We start from the raw sequence: 18,422 nt of genomic DNA, 5'->3' as shown, positions 1-18,422 counted from the left end.
TATATTTATTTGTTTGTATTATTTATATACTGCCTTTCTTCCCACAGAGGACCCAAGTGTACCATCAGAGTGTTATGCACTTGATGTCTAAACTTCTCTGTGTGAACTTTGGTCTTGTTCTGACTTTGCTATAGTTAAAAAAAAGTATCTCTTGCTTCGTCCTTAATTAAATGCTGTTCTTTTGCCCTAGTATCTGGCTATATTTGGAATCAGCCATATGGGCACAGAACTGCACCAACAGGATTCTGGCCACTGATCTGAAATGAGCGAAGTAGTCAGTTCTTTGGTTAAAAGGTCCAGCTTCCTTTGTCCCCTTGTCCGGGCTGCCCAAACTTCTTTCCCTTTTCTTCATTTTCCCTGATGGTATAAATAGGCAGTGGGTGGGGGAGAAGGAAAATGAAGCAAAACAAGGTACGAATAAGGCTGCTTTATCCTCTCTCTGTGGGTGTTTATTTTATTTCTGTGAGCTTCAGGGAAGCAGACCAACCAACCCACGTTTAGTTTTATTTAAAGTTACTTGACCACACTGTCTGTCTCCCTGCAGCAGGCTGTCGGCACTTGTAAGCTTCTAGACTCTTTTGCACGTTGCAGTCCATGCCGTGGCACAGCTAACCATTAACCACCGAAACCTGGGGAAAGGAGAGGGCAAAACTTCCCTATGGTGCTACTCTATGTATTAGCGTCAGTGAATAAGTCCCAGTGCATAAGATTGCGGACCTCATACTGGCTCATCAACATTCTTTGCATACTGTCTGAGCCACAGTAGCAGTTAGCCTGGGAAGATTAGGAGGATTACACACACATGCACACATGGCTTACAGGGGGCCCAGGAGACTTTTGCCAGCTGCTTTCCTAATGAAAGCTGATTGTGGTATGCAGTCTCAAATCAGCTCAAGTTATCACCTAACCAATGATGTCTGCCACACTGTCATAAATGATCATCAGTTTTCAATTGCAAAAGATCAGTCCCTGCTCCCTGTGCACGCTGAGGGTGCAACTACACAGCACGGGAAATGGAAATGGATCTGCTGTGGAGTCACTCCTGGGAAGTTGGGATTCCCCAGCAAATTCCCTTTAGCTGACCCGCACGGGAGTCAACAGAGAGAAGGGAGGAAACTGGCAAACAGCCAGGTTTGCAGGAGGCACAGCTACGGCAGAGGTACTATAATAAAGTGCAAAGAAGGTTTTGCACAAAGTGCAAAGAAGGAATCAGCGTTATGTCATCTTCCAGAACGAAAAGCAGAAGAAATAAGAGGTGAAGTGACAAGGATCCTACGAAAAGCAAAACCCCCCAAAAGCAACATAACAAGAAAGAAGAGAAATGCTATCAAGCCCCTAAACTCAGATCCAGACATCATCATTCTGCCAGCAGACAAAGGCAACGCCACAGTAATCATGCAAACAGAAGAATACAAAGACAAAATCAGGGAACTTCTAGGCCCCACCACCTACAGAAAACTGAAACAGGACCCAATCAACAAAATCACAAAACAAACAAATGTGCTGATCAAGAGTTCCTCCCTGCACCCCAACGTCCTTCAACGAACCTGCAAGACAGAAGCTCTCCCACCAAGACTATACAGACTCCCTAAAATCCACAAAGACTCAATCCTACTCAGGCCCATTGTAAGTGCCATCGGCTCCCCAACATATGAAATAGCAAAACACCTAGCCACCCTCTTACAGACCCACATTGGACAAACCTCAAGGACTCAGGACATTTCATAAGCAAGATCAGCACCCTAAAACTCAAGCCCAGGGGCATACTGATTAGCTTTGACATAGTATCCCTTCTCACCAAGGTAGTGATAAAGGACACTCTGACACTCCTCCAGCAGATATTTCCAGAAGACATCAAAGCCCTTTTCCAACACTGCCTAACGACCAGCTACTTTCAGTGGGATAACGAGTTCTATGAACAGACAGATGGAGTGGCCATGGGGAGCCCCCTCAGCCCGGTTATAGAAAACTTGTACATGGAACATTTCGAAAAATAGGCCCTGGCTTCAGCACCCTCCACACCCACAGTCTGGCTCCGATTCGTGGATGACACCGTAGCAATTTGGAACCACGGTGAAGAAAAACTGGATCATTGCACAAAAAAGACCAGCTAAAGACACCCATCAACCACAGTGACAGATAATCTCTTCCCCTTATCACAACAATACATCCACAACAAAAACACGCTGATCTCCCTATTTCCTGAAAAAGACAAAAGCTGTTCCCACAGCTATAAATACTCAACTATCCAACAAACAGCAACAGAGCATGGACAGAGTTCCTACTCCTGTTCCTCTGAAGATGCTGGCCACAGAGACTGGTGAAACATCAGGAAGAACAACCTTCAGAACACGGCCAAAGAGCCCGAAAAACCCTCAACAACCATCAGATCCCGGCCGTGAAAGCCTTCGAGAATACAATGTTTTGTGTATCAGTTTCCTCCATTCTCTCTACTGACTTCTCATTATTCCCAACCCCTTTTGGTCTCCTAGGTGCCCTAATGCTAGGGCAGCAAGCCTTTGAAAGGAAGGAAGGAAGGAAGAGAGGGAGGGAGGGAGGGAGGGAGGAAGGAAGGAAGGAAGGGAATAGGAAGGGAAAGAAAGAGGAAAACAAGTAGACCCTGGCACCAGGTTTAGGGAAGAGGGGATTCAAATGGCAGCCTGTTCCCCTGCTTCCTTCCTTCTTTTACTGTAGTTGGGTGGAATGGCTTCAAAATGAATGCCTACAAATGTGTCCACATCATCTCAAGCAATCACATCACCTGAACTGCAGTTCGAGGTTTGGTTTTCCGGTTGGTTCATGATGGTTCATGACGAACCACAAACCAACACAAAACACCGTTTTTTCCAGGTTCGTGTCTGTGTCTGTTTCTGAATATTTTCTACCTGGAAAACCATTTCGAAAGAGCCAGATGCCAGGCTCAGCCTTTTGTTTTATATAGTCACACAACCCCTGCACACTGCAAGGATTACAAGAGTGCTAATGTATTCCTTGCTTTCCCTGAATCAAGCTGATGTAGGCTGAAAGAGGAAGAAGTCAATACACTGGAACCTGCTGGTTTTGTCTTTAGCCACCCCATATTTTGACTCTGGATTTCTGCAAGGCCATGTCTAAGGCTTCAACTACATGATCAAGTACTATGGGATTTGTTGTGGATGTAAAATGGAAGAATTTGTTTTTCTTTAAATGATCACACAATGCAAAAGCCAATTTAAATCTGTCTAGCCTTTCTTGCTCCCAACATGGAGTTTTTTTTCTCTGCCACTGGGAGCTTCTACTTTTTTTCCAAATTGGAATGCTTTGAATGGACTTTTCCCTGTGTGATCAGTTGTTTCTCCCGAAAGGCAGGGTGTGTGACTGTGGGTGGTATTCTGGTGACATACTAAGTTGGGTGTGATGTTTTGGGCAGCGGAGACACCCACCCCTGTGATCTTTCTCCTAGTCACCCCAAAGTATTTTTTTAATTTTTGTGTGTAAAATACAAATTACAGAGTTTAGAGCTACATCATCTTATCACTACATTGATATACTAGTTTAGCACTGGATCACTTCTGCACAGACAAAGAAAGAAGATAAAAATTGATATGAAATAGAAACAACTTTGACGAACCACAGAAGACTACTGTATTTCTGCAGTGTGTATGTATTTATGTATTTGTACATTAGAGAGAGCTTTGGAAAACTGTCCCTTTTCCCTAACACTGTGCAAAACTTTAAACAGCCCACAGGCTTTACAATGAACGATAAAGTAAGGGTTAGGAATCAGCAGTGTGTAAGATCAAAAGAAGGGAAGCTGCGATGCAGATCAAGCCACATCAGACTGGGGGTCCATGGCGGACACTGGCACCAAAATAATCCACAGTCTTCCTGTGATCACATAATCTGGAAGAAAAAAAAAGCCTTGAAATAGGCCGAACATCAAGCCACAGAGTGATTTGGCTTGCCAGTGCAATGAGTTGTATTGATAACAGTGATCTTTGTGGCGGATCCAGTACTTCAAAAAGTAATATTTTTTTTGTATTGCAACTCCCCATGGCCCCTGCTGCCTGAAGAATCTAAAGATGTCATCCAAAAAGCTATCCCCTTTTTGTCTTGCAAAGCAAAATAAAGCTTCTTGTTCACTGATGAGAAAAGAGTCTCTTTTTTGACGTTTCTCTTTTAAACACACGCACACGGACACACACACACACACACACACACACACACACAGATCTAAACTGAATTTATTAGATAGTTTAATAACACACACACACACAATTACAGATTAGCATATATTTGCAAGGAAAAATCACCTCTCCTGAGAACAAAAAAGAGTATTTGAATGTTTATTATATAACTACTGAGTTCTGCAATAGACGAGAACTGTATTTTTTCTTCTTCTTTTAAATATATTACAGCACTTGTGCCTTTTCAGAGCCTCAGATTTTTAAGGCTTAGCTTCTTTGGGGCTTATGAGTGTGGGATTTATGCCATCCAGAAGTCTGGAGATATTATTAAATCATTTCATCATATACGCATCAGGGTGATCGTTTGCCACACAAAGAACAGAAGTTGATGAAAGTGAGGGAGGAAATGCCAAAGGGTCTCCTACATGAGTTTCTTGGAAGTTTTATAAGCATCCTTTTCCTCCTGCCTCCAGATTTGGAATAACAGTGAAACACTAGGACATCAGCTCTAGCTGAGCATGGCTTGTAAGTCAATGGTATCTATTTGAAAATGTTGGGCAGCTGTTTTTCAGGTCTGCTTGAAGACTGTCAGGAACAGCTTCAGAGACACATAAAGAAATCCTTTCAGATTCATGGCCTATTGGTAAGCAAATGTCACTGCTGTTGCTGGTGGTGGTGCTATTGCTGTTGTTGCTGTTAAGATAAGCTACGTTGCAATGCTGTTTCTAAGTTAGAAGGATTGGAGAACCATGCACGCTTGTGGAACAAAAAGTGGAACAAAAGAGAGCAAACATTCTTAAAGCTTTCGCAGAAATAGATCTCGGTCATCTTTAGTTGCTATTCTTGTCTTCAACTATTTGGAAGAAAAGGTGGACATTCCTAGCAGTAATATGGCAAACATGTCCTAATCTGATCCTCAGTGGTCTGGCAGCAGTCACTACAACATATTATGTAGCTAGGCAGATCTCTCTCTCTCTCTCTCTCTCTCTCTCTCTCTCAAACACACACCCTTCCCATCAGTTTAATATAAGCTTATATTGCATATTCTCTTACACTTTGCAACATAAAGCGAGCTTGTGACCTGATTGTGTTCTTGGAGCCTTCATGCCATAACGTGTGTGCTTTTATATTGGAGCACTGTGTTTCGATGGTAGGAACAGAAGGAAGCACCAAGAGAAAAGAAGAGAAGAGAAAAGAAAAGAAGTGGTATTGATTTTCCTGAAATGGAGGGCTTCAGATCAGGCCAGCCTTTGAGAATTAGTCATAGCACAGCCTGGGTGAGAGCGGCACATAAGACCCTCTGGTTGGTTTTGATCAGACGTTCTGTGACACTGCAAGTATGCAGTGTATGAGCAAGATAGAGAGTGTGGGGTGCATTGTGGATGAAGAGAGAACAATCACCCCGACTAATCATCAACTATCTGCATTATAATACCCAAACTTGCTCCTTCTGATATGGTTGTCACTTCTTTGAGTGGTAGGAAGGCCCAGCAGTTGCTTCTGGGGTTCTGTTTCCCTTGGAAATGCCAACTGGGGTCCTTTTGAGGAGAAAGGCAGGGTAAAAATATTTTAAATAAATAGTAATAAATTATGAGAGCTGGGGGTTTATGGTGTCTGTAATATTCAATTTTATTTACAAAGATACAGGCTGTACATAGCTGGAAGCACATTAAAGCTCTCCAGTAGACAGACAAATCTGCTGCATTTAGATATCCAGAGAGATGCACCTCCTGAAGCCAACTTGTTTTTAACTTGCAGAGACTCAAAAGCTCAGACTTTGCTTTTGCTGCGTCCATTCCCATGTGACTTAGGCGGCAGCTACATTGACTGTTTACCTTGCAATTTATGTCAGATTAGTCACTAATGAATTCATATTAAAACATGGTGACTATATAACATAAAGCTCAATGTGGGGAAGCCCATTGTGGAATCATCTTTTTTGAACAAGGAACCATGTTGTTGTTGTTGTTGTTGTTGTTGTTGTTGTTGTTGTTGTTGTTGTTGTTGTTGTTGTTGTTGTTGTTGTTGTTGTTCTTCTTCTTCTTCTTCTTCTTCTTCTTCTTCTTCTTCTTCTTCTTCTTCTTCTTCTTCTTCTTCTTCTTCTTCTTCTTGTTCAGCTGGCAAGGATGGTTTACACTTATTCCAATCAGTTTGACACCACTTTTGCCTGCTTTCTGCCCATACGATTGCACGATCCACTGCAAAGGGACACTTGTGAGGGTGTCAGTTGCCCTCAACTAAGCATCCGATGTCACCAAACTCTTTCTTTTTTTGAAAAAGAAGTTTCCACAGTATCACTAGGTCACTTAGGAGAACTAAATAAGCAAAAAGAAAGAGATGGAAATGGCCAGATGACCCCTTGTTAACATGTTAAAGCAACTTCTGCTGTTGGATATCCGTGCAAATGGAGCTCTCTGCCCTGCTGACTCCTGCAAATTGTCATCTGGATGGCTACAGCAGTTCACCAGGGGAAACCCAATTTGATAAACTGCTAATACACAGTGGATCAAAGCATATTTTGCCCATTGTGCAGTGCCCCCTTTGTTTCAAAGACCAGGGAGAGCTGAAGGAAGAGCATCCAGCTGCAGGTGCATTACGGTTGAGGGTAGGCAGGTAATCGCTTCTTCCAAGATCACCTGACAGGCTTCTGTCCACTCAAAGATCCAATAGAATCCTGGCTTCTGGCCAGGTATTGCCTTAGGGTGCCAACATGACCTATTCACACAGATCACTACTGTTGTCTTTGACCACGGTATAATGCCTATTCCATCTGCTAAGCTTTCTGAATTCACTTCACACACTTGCAATTTACTGCTCAGATTTCTATAGTACTGGAAACAGAACTTCACAATGTGCATGAAGATTTAACTGCTGGAACAGAGCTTCCAGTGCCTAGGGAAAGAGAGAAGCGGAGAGGAAGCAACCAGGAAGTAGGAACGCAAAGAAATGACTTAGCTGTGGCAACCTCAATCAAACAGGCTGCCCGTGTCAAAATCCATTTTCTTTACACAGGGATAATGAACAAACGAGTAATTGGTGTTATGCTCAGTGTTATTTATGCAAATGGAGAGTCAGCTGTCAAATGGCATTGCAGCTGCAGCAGCTTATATGAGTGCAAACAACCTATGTCGGTAATATCATAAATAGTACAATTAATAGCCCAGAGGGATAATGGTTTGTAGGATGTGTTTTGTTTTCAGTTTACCTCACACTTTTACAAGGCTGAACATTACTCTTCCATTGATTTTTCTTTCAGTTTCTAGTTAATGGAGATATATATGCCAGCCTTCTATGTTAAATTTAGGACTGCTAGGTGCATTTATCCCCGTTCCTGTAGTGTTCCCAAGTTAGACCTCTTCCATTTGCTCTCATGAAAGTGAAAGGTTTTTTTTAGTGCCCCTATGAGAAAACCAAAGCTCTGTGCATAAGGACCAAGTCATATCCTTCATTTTGGACAGAAGACAAACCAACATTTGTTGACAAAGATCTTAAAGGAATGTAGAAGGTATATGCAGAAAACACCACAAGAACCTGAAGGTAAATGAATCTTCCACACAATCTGCCCTTCATAACAATAGGGATTTTGCTATGGCACTGGAAGTATGAGTTTTATATATATGCTGTAAGGCAGGTGTCATTCCATCTGTTTTGTTTTTTAAATCATAAACCATTTTGAGATGAAGCAGGATAGCAATGCTACAAAACAAACAAGTACATACGTAAGAAGTTTGAAGGTTCTGGACTTTTCTTTTAAAAAAAAGAAACAGACCTCAGTTTTGCCACGATTTTTCTGGTTGCTGTGGCTTGGAGCCCACGTGGCGAGAGGCAAGGCTACAAGAGGTTACGTCTGGGTGGAATAAATCAGTCTGAGTCAGGTAAAATCCATCGGGTCACAGTAAATCGATTTCGGTCAAGTATGCCAGATTAAGGTCAGTTGAGTTAAACTCAGCTGAGCCCTTGTGTGCCCGACCCAGTCAGGTTAAACCCAGTCAGGTTCCAGTAAGTCAGGACAGATCACAGCAAGCCAGTTCACAGTTGACAACATCCTTAGCATACAGTATTCTGGCAAGGAGCTTTCAGTACCATGGATAGCTCCCAGTATGCTCTGTTAGCTGCTCTTGAAAAAGCTGCTGTTTTAGCAGAGGAAGGCTGAAAAATAGGTGTGCTAGTTTGGTTTGTGGTGGTGGCACTGTGGGCTAAACCGCAGAAGCCTGTGCTGCAGGGTCAGAAGACCAAGCAGTCGTAAGATCGAATCCACGCGACGGAGTGAGCTCCCGTTGCTTGTCCCAGCTCCCGCCAACCTAGTGGTTTGAAAGCATGCAAATGCGAGTAGATAAATAGGTACCATCTCGGTGGGAAGGTAAACAGCGTTCCGTGTCTAAATCACACTGGCCATGTGACCACGGAAAGATTGTCTTCGGACAAACGCTGGCTCTATGGCTTGAAGAGCGGGATGAGCGCCGCCCCCTAGGGTCGGACACGACTGGACAAAAATTGTCAAGGGGAACCTTTACCTTTACCTAGTTTGGTTTTACAACGGTTCCAATCCTGCTGGCTGCTGGCTGTAAACCTTAACAGGATGAAGGGCTGTTTTTTCCTGTTTTGTGTGTCCCTGTGTGTTGAGGGACAGAAGACAGAGTCTCTTCCTCACAATCAGAGGGCAAAGAGGGTGAGAACCAAGGGTTTTACTAGGCTAGGAGTGACCCAAACCCAGCCTGAAGGCTTAATGCTGCCCGATCAGGGGCTATTGTGGGTCCCTATATCCACCCCTGGCATCCCTAGGGCTCCCACAGGAAGCTCCCTCATCCCTTGTAAGGGACATGAGAGCAATTTTGCCAAGTTTGGAGGCAGGAGTGTTTTAGACTAAGAGAGACTCCCCCCCCTCCCCAAACTGGAAGTCAGAAGCAGGACGGAGGAGGCGAAATCTATTCTTCATTGACCCTGGTTTTGTTTTTGCCATGTCCATTGAAACACATTAATACAGACTGCAACACATCCAGTTGCCTTACCGTTATCAGTATCTGTATTCCTGATAAAATGCAAGTATAAATTCTGTGATAAGAGAAAAAGAGCCTGTAGAGCCAACTTAGGAATGAATTCTCTGCTCCTTCTTGAGACAAAGATAAATTCTGTTACAAGCTAAAACAATAGCACTTCCTTAGTTTGCCTAATTGTCTTAGCCTGCAGAAATGGAGCGACTTGCTCAAGTGGAGAAGAACTGCAAACAAAGAATTTTCCATTCCGCCAGTCACTGGCTGCCAAGAAAGCAGTTTTAAATGAGGGGTGCCATACCTTTTACTTGCTAAATGTGCTTTTAAATTCCCCATCAGTGATCAAAGATAGCAGTGCAAGCAGACCTCCACAATTGGGAGCAGAGTGGCAGTTAGACAAATCTTCATTATTATCTCTGATCAGAAATAATGTCAGGAATTCTTCTTCCTCCTGGTCCCTAGAATGATGGGTGAAAGTAGAAGCGGAACCTCTGCAGGCCAGATGGGGGAGCTTCTTGGACCATACAAGTCCCACCAGCTAGAATCCCTCACCCTATTTAGATAGTAAGACAGAGGATTGAAAACACATGCTGTATCTGGAATACTGGTTTATTTACTAAATATACAGACTCTGCAGGTAAAGTTGTCAGGTTCTCCCATAACAGCAGCATTCGCACGGAGCTCCGGGTTACAGCAATTTTTTGCCTCCTTTCTTAAATCTTTTCACCCAAAGACCACGGTGACTGGGGAAGAGTCTGTTTTACCACTTCTTCCTGCCTTGCAAGTTTGTGTGTGTGGTTGACCATATAAATAGCCGAGGTGTTCTGCAGACTTAATCCCTCATTACAGCCTGTAGTTAAATTTGGAAAAGTGCTTGCTATTAGCACAGTGTCATGGAAACATAGCTCTCTGCTAAAGGAGAGTTGACACCTCCCTTTCTGTTTGGGGGAAAAGGCAGCAAACTGGAGCAGGGGGAAATGGAAGAGTGAAGCACTGGGAAACACAGCATGGAAGGTCAGGCGGTACATCAAGGGAGAAGGCTGAAGGCAGTAAAAAAATGGGTTCAAGATCACCCTGTTGAGATTTTATTTGCTAGACAGTATCAAAGGCACAGAGGATATGTTCCACATTTCATAGCAAGTTAACAGTCATGTCTACAGCCTTTACTTACGACAGTCATAGTGATAGGCAAGCCTTTGCATTTATTTTAATAGCCCCTTAAAATTGCAGAAATTGGCTGGATAGCTAGGTGAGTTAGGTATCTGGCTGTGGAGTCAGATATTGAGAACTCAGTTCCCAAGAGAGGAGCCAGCTGGTGTAGCCTTGGGTGAGCTATAAAGGCATAGAGTGCTCTCAAAGAAGGAAATGGTAAGTCATTTCTCATTACTCTGTAACCAAAAGAAGAAAAGAAAACCCTGGAAAGTCTCACCATCAGTCAGAATTGATGCCACAATAGAAATAATCACGTGCCTTTTAGAAAGTCTCTTGCTACTATGACTAAGACTACTTGGGGGGAGGGACCTGAGAGACATGGGAAAGGACAAAGTATCTTGCTATTTACTTTTCATTTCTTAGTTACATTTATATCCCACCTTTCCTCCAATGAGCTCAAAGTGGCCTACACTGGCCTCCTTTTTGCCACTTTCTCCACCCAACAACCCTGTGAGGTAGGTTAGGTTGAGAAAGAGTTACTGTCCCAAGGCTACCCTCTGTGATTTTCATGACTTTTTGGAGACTTAAAGTGGCATTTTCCAGCCTAACACTATTGAATAAAATGGTTAGAAATTGATAGCATCAAACTCCATGAGACGTTCTTAGGAAGACATAGGAATAACTAAATGTTCTTGATCACCCAGGAGCTGCACAGTCACCCAAAACAAGAGAGTGGATTTGTTTGTCGTCAGTGAATGAATTCTGTTTTATTTAAACCTGGCCAATATTTACATTGATAAAGTACCTTAAGGAAGTGGAGTTACTGTAGGAAAACTGTATTTCTTCAATTAGATGGCATGAGATTTCTTTTGTTGCTTTGTTCATCTAGGTACTGCAACAATTCACACATTTAATTAATTAATTGTTTATTACATGTGTATACCACTGAAATTGGCACAGAGCACTACTCAGGGCAGTTAACAACAGAGACTCAAAAAGAATATGGTCTGACACATTAAATTAAACCATAATAATAATAAACGGAATCTTAAGAATAAAGCTACTAATTATGGCAGTCGGCCAAATAAAGTCAAATCCCTTGGTCATCTTCAGGGAGCATGTCATTCAATGCTTCCTTCAACAGCTCTGTCTTCAGCAACCATTTGAATGTATTCAAGGAGAGAGCCTGACAAGCCTCCATGAGAAGCCTGTTCAACAAAAGGTGGCAGCCATCACCAAGAAGGTTTGATTTCTAGTAATTACCTTCTGTGCTTTTCTAGGAGTGGCCACCCACAGTAACAAGGCTTGAGAAGATCAGGTGGGGCAAGCAGAAGTTCTTAACCGGAGACTTTCCAACATTTAATGAGGATTCATTCATTTTCATGAATCCAGATGGCCAGGTGCCTTTGGCATACAGTAGTACAAAAATTCACTCAACAGAAGCTCCCGAAGCAACATCCAAATTAATCTCAACTACTGTATATGCTAAACTTTTCTCCTAGCTTTGACAGTGTAGAAATACCACACTTACACATAAAAGTGTCTTGAATGTCATCAATATCCTACCTCCAAATCACACCGAAAAAAAGAGTTTGAGTCATGAGGATCACAGCTTCAGTTCTTTCATAGATTCATTCTTTGAATGTAAAGAGGAAAAACATGCTGATTCAACCTTAGCACTGTGCTCAGTATCAAGCAAGATTTAATGTACAGTAGTTCCTGTTGCCATTGTGCATTTTATGAATTGTTGACTAGCATTTCAAGGCCAAAAAATGATGACTCATGAATGGAGGGATGTATCAGTCTTCTCTAGCTCTCTTGATGACATTCATACATAAGGAATTCATTGTAGATGTGAACTGGCTACACATTTCACCCACCATATGGATAATGTCGAAAAGAATGTGAACCTTCGCATTTATACTCCTCTTCTTCAACTCTTCTTCTTTCCTGACTCTAGTACCATATTCCCCCCTACTCCGGTGACATTTAACCACAGCAGCTAATGCTGCATCAGTAATCACCAGAACCTTCCCTTTTGCCTGATCACCAGGATGATCAGTAAATTGTGGTGGAGATGGTAGAGGTGGTGGCATTATAATAGTCCTCCTCCTGATTTAATGCTCTAGCCTTAAATGGAGGACAAGAGGAGGGCCAAGAGACGGGCAAAAAAAATCACTTGATTAATTTAGGAAGAAAGTGAGAATTCTCTAAGATCATTATTGTTCTTGTTTTGACTTTTATACCATCCCATAGTGCTAGAGTACTCTCTGGGTAGCTTACAACATAATTATGCAAGGACCGTTTCGCCCCCAAGGGAGATGGGTACTCATTTTACCAACCTCAGAAGGATAGAAGGCTGATTCAACCTTGAGCCAACAATCTTAATATGTCAAGATCGAACTCAGCTTGTGAGCAGAGGCTTGACTGCAGCACTGCAGTTTAACCACTGCACTGCAGGTTGAATGATCATGACCGTGGGTTTAGATTCATTTGGAGGCAAAGTAAGAAACAGCCAGTGGGCAACTGGGCATAAGGGCCTGAGAGGAAGACTAACAGCTCATTCTGAAGAAATTACCAATACAGTAATGAAATGCCTGTGTGTTAGAACAGCCATAGCCTAGAGACTGCCAGTATATGCTTTGGATGCATACTCCTATTTGAGATAGAATAACACTCAGAATCATATCACAATTGTTAAGGTAAATGCATATTTCCCCCCTCTTACAGCATTTTGCAAAATAAATGTTTGAGAAATTATACACTCAAAGAAAGCCATGTTTATCTTCTGATAAACAGAAGCAAGGCAATGTGCAAATTGAGTCAAGCTCATGTTAGAACAAACAGATCTTCTTTTACTTTTTATGAGAGCGCTGCTCCTTATGACGTTAATATCATTGTCTCATTTGGCCCTGGGCCTGGAAGAGCAACAGTTTGATGGTATGGACTACCTTATTGCTCTGTTTAGCCAATGAATCATCTTCTAGGAATTAAGGCAAGGAACACCCTTAATTGTTAAAGGGAAAGCACCAAAAGCAAGGACCATAAATGGAGATTAGACGAAGATAGTTCATTTCGAACTGAAAGAATATTGTGGTAGCTTTTACCTGCTGTGATTCCACATCTGAGCTAGATGTAAAAAAGAATGTTATCTAGCAACTCTGTTCTCAAGAACAATGGGATCTGACATGCCGAGCTAATTCTACCAGTGGATTAAATTAAGGCCATATTTTGGCTTCATTTTAGACCTCTGCTAAAGAAAACAATGGTTTTACAATATTCATATCTGTGCAGAGTAAGAAGTGGAAACATAGAGATGCTTCCTAATTTTTTAAGCACCCATTATGGCTCCAATTTGCTTTTGATGCTCTAACTGACAGTTCTCTTGCCAGTTGTTGCTAGCTATGTTCAGGCTCATATACCTAAAAAAGAAAAAAGCCTCACAGTTTGGCACTCAGGATAAACCAATTTAAGGACTCAAAGGGCGGAGAAAATTGACCATAACCAATCAACAAAGCATGATGTGCTCATTATATAAAGATGCACAGAATTGGTAGGGATTCCTTGTAGTGAGGCCAAGCTGTGAATTCATTTCCTAGGGATTTAAAAGCTACTGCTGACAAGTCATATCTTGGGACATTTTGTTCCAAGTACGTCACCTAAAACTGCTGGGAAAATCTGCTGACCTATTGATCCACCAGATCAGCCGGTGGAGGGATGAGATCTCGTGGATTCAGTTGAGCTACAAGGCAAACGTCATAACTGTCATGCATGAGGACGTTGACAGCAACAACGTTCCACTGATTCTCCCAGGTGTCCAGCTCTAGGATCTCTTTGGTGATAACGTCGTGCCGAGCTGTAACAATAATAAAAACAGTAACAAAAAATGTCAACAACAACAACAACAAAAAAACCACAAATGTAGAATCAACAAAAGCAGGCCGTAACCCAAGTTCTGCCTTGATGTAAATAAAAATGCAAGCATATTTTTCTGCTATGCCAGGAATCAAAGAAGATACGGCCATGACTGAGCTGGCTGGATAGTTCACTGAGTTGGAGTGGGTGCCTGCAAAGCAAGAGGATGAGAGTTCAATTCCCACCTGTGCATCCCAGGAGAAAAGACAGCCTTGGGCAAATTGCACAGTCCCAGAATGCCCCCAGAAAAAAGGAATGGGAAACTAGTTCTAGGTCCTTCTTACCTAGAATGCACATTTTGAAAATCCTGAGTATGAAGCATTAACAGAGCTATTCAGCCAGAAACATTTGGTTGAGCTGATCCAGCTTGTGATCTAAGGAGTGCGAAGTAATTTCATCTTCTGCTTATATCAAGATAACATCATTCATTGTATATTAATTCTGAATGCAAGCTGCTTCTCTGCTGTCTTTGCTGAATGCCTAGGAATCCTTCCTTATTCCCGGACATCTTTTTCTCATGCCTTGTCCAACAGCATGCTGAAAAAATCCTAAACTACTCTGGGAATATCCAAACACTGCCTGAATGTCCCTTGAAGGGCTTCTCCTCCAGCCATGATCCAATGCACAGTCCCTGCATAGAGATTGCAAGGTCAAACTAGATGATGGATTTAGCATTTTGTTTTCCTATTTTGCAGGCATATACCTCCTAAGTGGTGAAAGGCACCTGTTTATCATAACATGTGCTAGATCCCTTGCAGCTCAGTATGCTTTGTTTCATGATTTCTTGCTGGAAGAGAAACGTAGACTTAAGGTATATGTCTAATAGATGCTAAGGCATCTATTCGCGAGAAAATCCCATTGTGAATAGGAAAGTGGATTAAATGTCTGAAATAAACGTTTCTCTTTACATTTAGTTTGCCCATAAGGTTGTGCCTATGCCAGAGCCCTCTAATGCTGCCAACGTGTTGTCTTCTGCTAGAGGCAGAATTAAAACAGAAGCTTTACCCAGCATTTAAGATAGCGGTAGATAAGCCAGATCAGCATTTGATAATGGGCGGAAGCCCAGGAGAATTTATGCCAAACAAAACTGGTTTAGTTTTTAAAGTGCCCCAAGGTTTTTTTGTTGTTGTTTGTGAGATTCAGACATTCTCTTCTCCAAAATATACCATTTTCTCCCAAGTAAGCCCTGTTCAGCAAAGTTTCTCTGCAGCAGGAGAGCAGATTTCCAATCTCTTGGGTAGAAAGGCTGAGTGAGACAGGGAGGTAGAGACCCAGAATAAAACAGCCCTCAAGTTCTGCTCTTGCCTGTGCATACTATCCCATGTAAGTAACACAGCATAGTTGTGTGTTGTATGAGCACAATAAATATGTATGTGTTACTTAAGCAGCATTAAACATCAGTTTGTTTTGTCTGCTCTGTAAGTATATCTGACGGATGGCTGTCACGCATTATGCATACAGCCACACATATACATTACTTGTGCACATTTCCCAAAGGCTAGGAAGAACTACTACAAGAGTGGTCAGGATGAAAACTCATAACAAGAAGTGGTCCTGGCTTTGAGCCCCTCCCTTTCCCCCCCTACTGGCCCTATATCCATATCCTGAGCATTGGTTTACATGTTCAGTTGCATGACCTGGAAGAAAGCCAAGTGCAACACATATGAATGGTTTCCTAGCATTTGGTGTAGTCATGGGGGAGAAAAAAACCAGGAAACAAAGATTATTCACTTTTGAAGGGAACCACAACCCTTTCACAAGTGAACCAACCTACTGGATTGAATGCAAGTTTGGGAATAGAGTCAACCCCAATAGTTAGACCTACATTAAATTTAAGAGCTGTATGGGTTGGGTATCTGGCTGTGGAGCCAGAGGTTTGGATTCCGATTCCCCACTGTGCCTCCTACAAGAAGAGCCACCCTGTGTGCGGCCAAGCTGCATGCTCCCAAGATGCACCGAGAAGAAGGGAAGGGTAAACCACTTCTGATCACTCTCTATCTAGAAAACTCTAGAAAGGGTCACTGTACAGTAAGTTGGAACTGATGTGACCACTTAGGACAGCAATATATATTTGAGTTGCTTCCCAAATTTTCTTTCAAAAAAAATTAGCAGCCATTGTAGGACAGGAAAAGACGAGGGTAGCTTAAACCTCTGTGTTTAATGTTTTGTAGGAAAACCCTTTTTGGGCTTCTGGAAACGGGATTTTGTGTTTTGTATGGGCATTCGTTTTAAGGTGTAGTTTCTTGCACAGCATGGCAAGAATGTTGGAAAAACCTTCTGGTGTCTCTCTTTTGGACTTTTTCCATTTGGAACAACTGATGAACTTGGCAGGGGCAGTGAGCCTTAAGCAACCCTGTTAAATCAAACCAGGCTCACAATAGGCAGCTTTTAACTGAGGCTGAGAAATTGTACAGTCACAAAAGAGCCACCAAGCAAGAAGGAATTTTGCTTCAGAGCTCTTTTCTTCCTTCTTTTTTAAAGGTGTAGAGAACGGAAGAGACATTTATTTTGTAGCACAAGAGCTGGACTTTTTGACACTTCTCACAAAAAGCCAAGTTCTTTGCTACAAATGCAAAGTTCTTTTCATCCCCGTCTCCTGCTGTCTACTTGTTCTTTTTAATTTCACAGCCCCGTCTCCCCATGAGAAGCTTTAAGCTCAACTTTTACTACTGGAAAAAGATGTGGACCAGTTTCCCCCTTCCTACCTGCTTGAGTATGACTGAAACCTAAGAGCAAGACTAGTCTGAAGTCTAGTAGACCCACTGAATCCATCAAACTTTGGTAGATCCGTAGTTGTGTAAGTCCCATTAATTCAATGTGTCTACTCTAGTTGGAGTACTAGCTTGCTTCCCTTCAAAAGATTCATTGAACTATTTCACACACTACACAGCAACAAACATGAGTCAACCCATGTCTGTTTAGCAGGGATCCACAGGGAATCCCAGGTCAGATACTACAATGTCATATAAAAAGAAAAGACTAGTAGCAACTGTTATTCCTTCTAAATATCACAAAGAAAAACAAAGAATACATTGAGCAGATAATACATTGATTCTGAAATTTTAGGCGGAGGGGTAGCCACAGTTTCCTGAGCAGCAAACACCAATAAAAACATGTGACATAAAACCAACCATTAAGCAGGTTGTTTTAAGTGTAGCTAGTACAATAATAAGAGGCAGTCCCGAAACCAGCAAAATCAGGGAGATGGACAGGGGACAGATTGTATTTGCCTTCAGTGTGGAAGGGATTGCCACTCTCGAATTGGCCTTCTCAGCCACACTAGATGATGTTCTAAGACCTCTATTCAGAACATGTTACCATAGTCTCTTGAGACTGAAGGATGCCTAATTTAATCTAAGAACAATAATAGACAGTGCAAATACACAGGCTTGCAAAACAACTGGCATATAAGTGCTTTTCCATGTAACTGTCCAAAACATTTTTCCTTTGCATGATGTTCCTATGAGCTATTCCAACAACTAGTCATTCTAAGACAGAATGGGCAGGAAAGGAATACCTGCTGTAGAACTTTAAGCTGTATAATTAAATAGGTGACTGCGTTGCAGGCAAGGGCCCAAAATTAAAGAGCCACTGTGGCACCTTGGTTAAACAAATCAGACTAGGAACTGAGAGGCCTGGGTTCAAATTAGCCATGAAGTGCACTGACTGACCTTCAGCCAGTCACTTTCTGTTAGCCTTCTGGCTCCCAGTTAGTGGTCCAGGTACCACTGGCAGACACATGAGCAAGCAGTCAAGCCAGAACACAGTGTTTTCATGAAAATGACAAAAATGCACATTGCTACAGAAAATGCACATTGGCTACAGAATCATACTGAGAGGGTGATGATTAATGGGTCCTTCTCTAACTGGGAGGAGGTAGGTAGTGGGGTACCCCAAGGCTCAGTCCTGGGCCCGCTGCTCTTCAATATTTTTATTAATGATCTAGATGAGGGAGTGCAGGGAATGTTTGCCAAATTTGCAGATGACACCAAATTGGGCAAAATTCAAAATGATCTTAATAGGATGGAACACTGGGCCAAAAACAACAGAATGAAATTCAACAGGGATAAATGCAAAGTCCTGCACCTTGGAAAAAGAAACCAATTCCACAGTTACAAGATGGGGGAAACGTGGCTCAGCAAAACTACAAGTGAGAACTTGGAATTGTCATAGATCACAAGCTAAATATGAGCCAACA

General features: G+C 42.2%; 3 protein-coding genes across 3 annotated transcripts in view; 2 read left to right on the top strand and 1 right to left on the bottom strand.

Annotated features, from left to right (window-relative positions):
• MGLL (monoglyceride lipase) overlaps positions 1–18,422 on the top strand; it is a 282,792-nt gene that overhangs the window by 20,199 nt on the left and 244,171 nt on the right. The gene's annotated exons all lie outside the window — the stretch shown is intronic.
• Positions 1–18,422, top strand: part of LOC144586942 (uncharacterized) — a 269,494-nt gene that overhangs the window by 91,569 nt on the left and 159,503 nt on the right. The gene's annotated exons all lie outside the window — the stretch shown is intronic.
• Positions 10,152–18,422, bottom strand: part of KBTBD12 (kelch repeat and BTB domain containing 12) — an 81,990-nt gene continuing 73,719 nt past the window's right edge. The window contains exon 6 of the mRNA XM_072989534.2: positions 10,152–14,165. Within this exon, the coding sequence (XP_072845635.2) occupies positions 13,996–14,165 (170 nt within the window). The 3' untranslated portion in view covers positions 10,152–13,995. The remainder of the gene's footprint in view (positions 14,166–18,422) is intronic.

The sequence above is a fragment of the Pogona vitticeps genome, chromosome 2, assembly GCF_051106095.1.
Source record: "Pogona vitticeps strain Pit_001003342236 chromosome 2, PviZW2.1, whole genome shotgun sequence".
NCBI classification, from domain to species: domain Eukaryota; kingdom Metazoa; phylum Chordata; class Lepidosauria; order Squamata; family Agamidae; genus Pogona; species Pogona vitticeps.
Note: the sequence above shows the minus strand (reverse complement) of the source record. Positions and strands in the feature narration are given on the sequence as shown.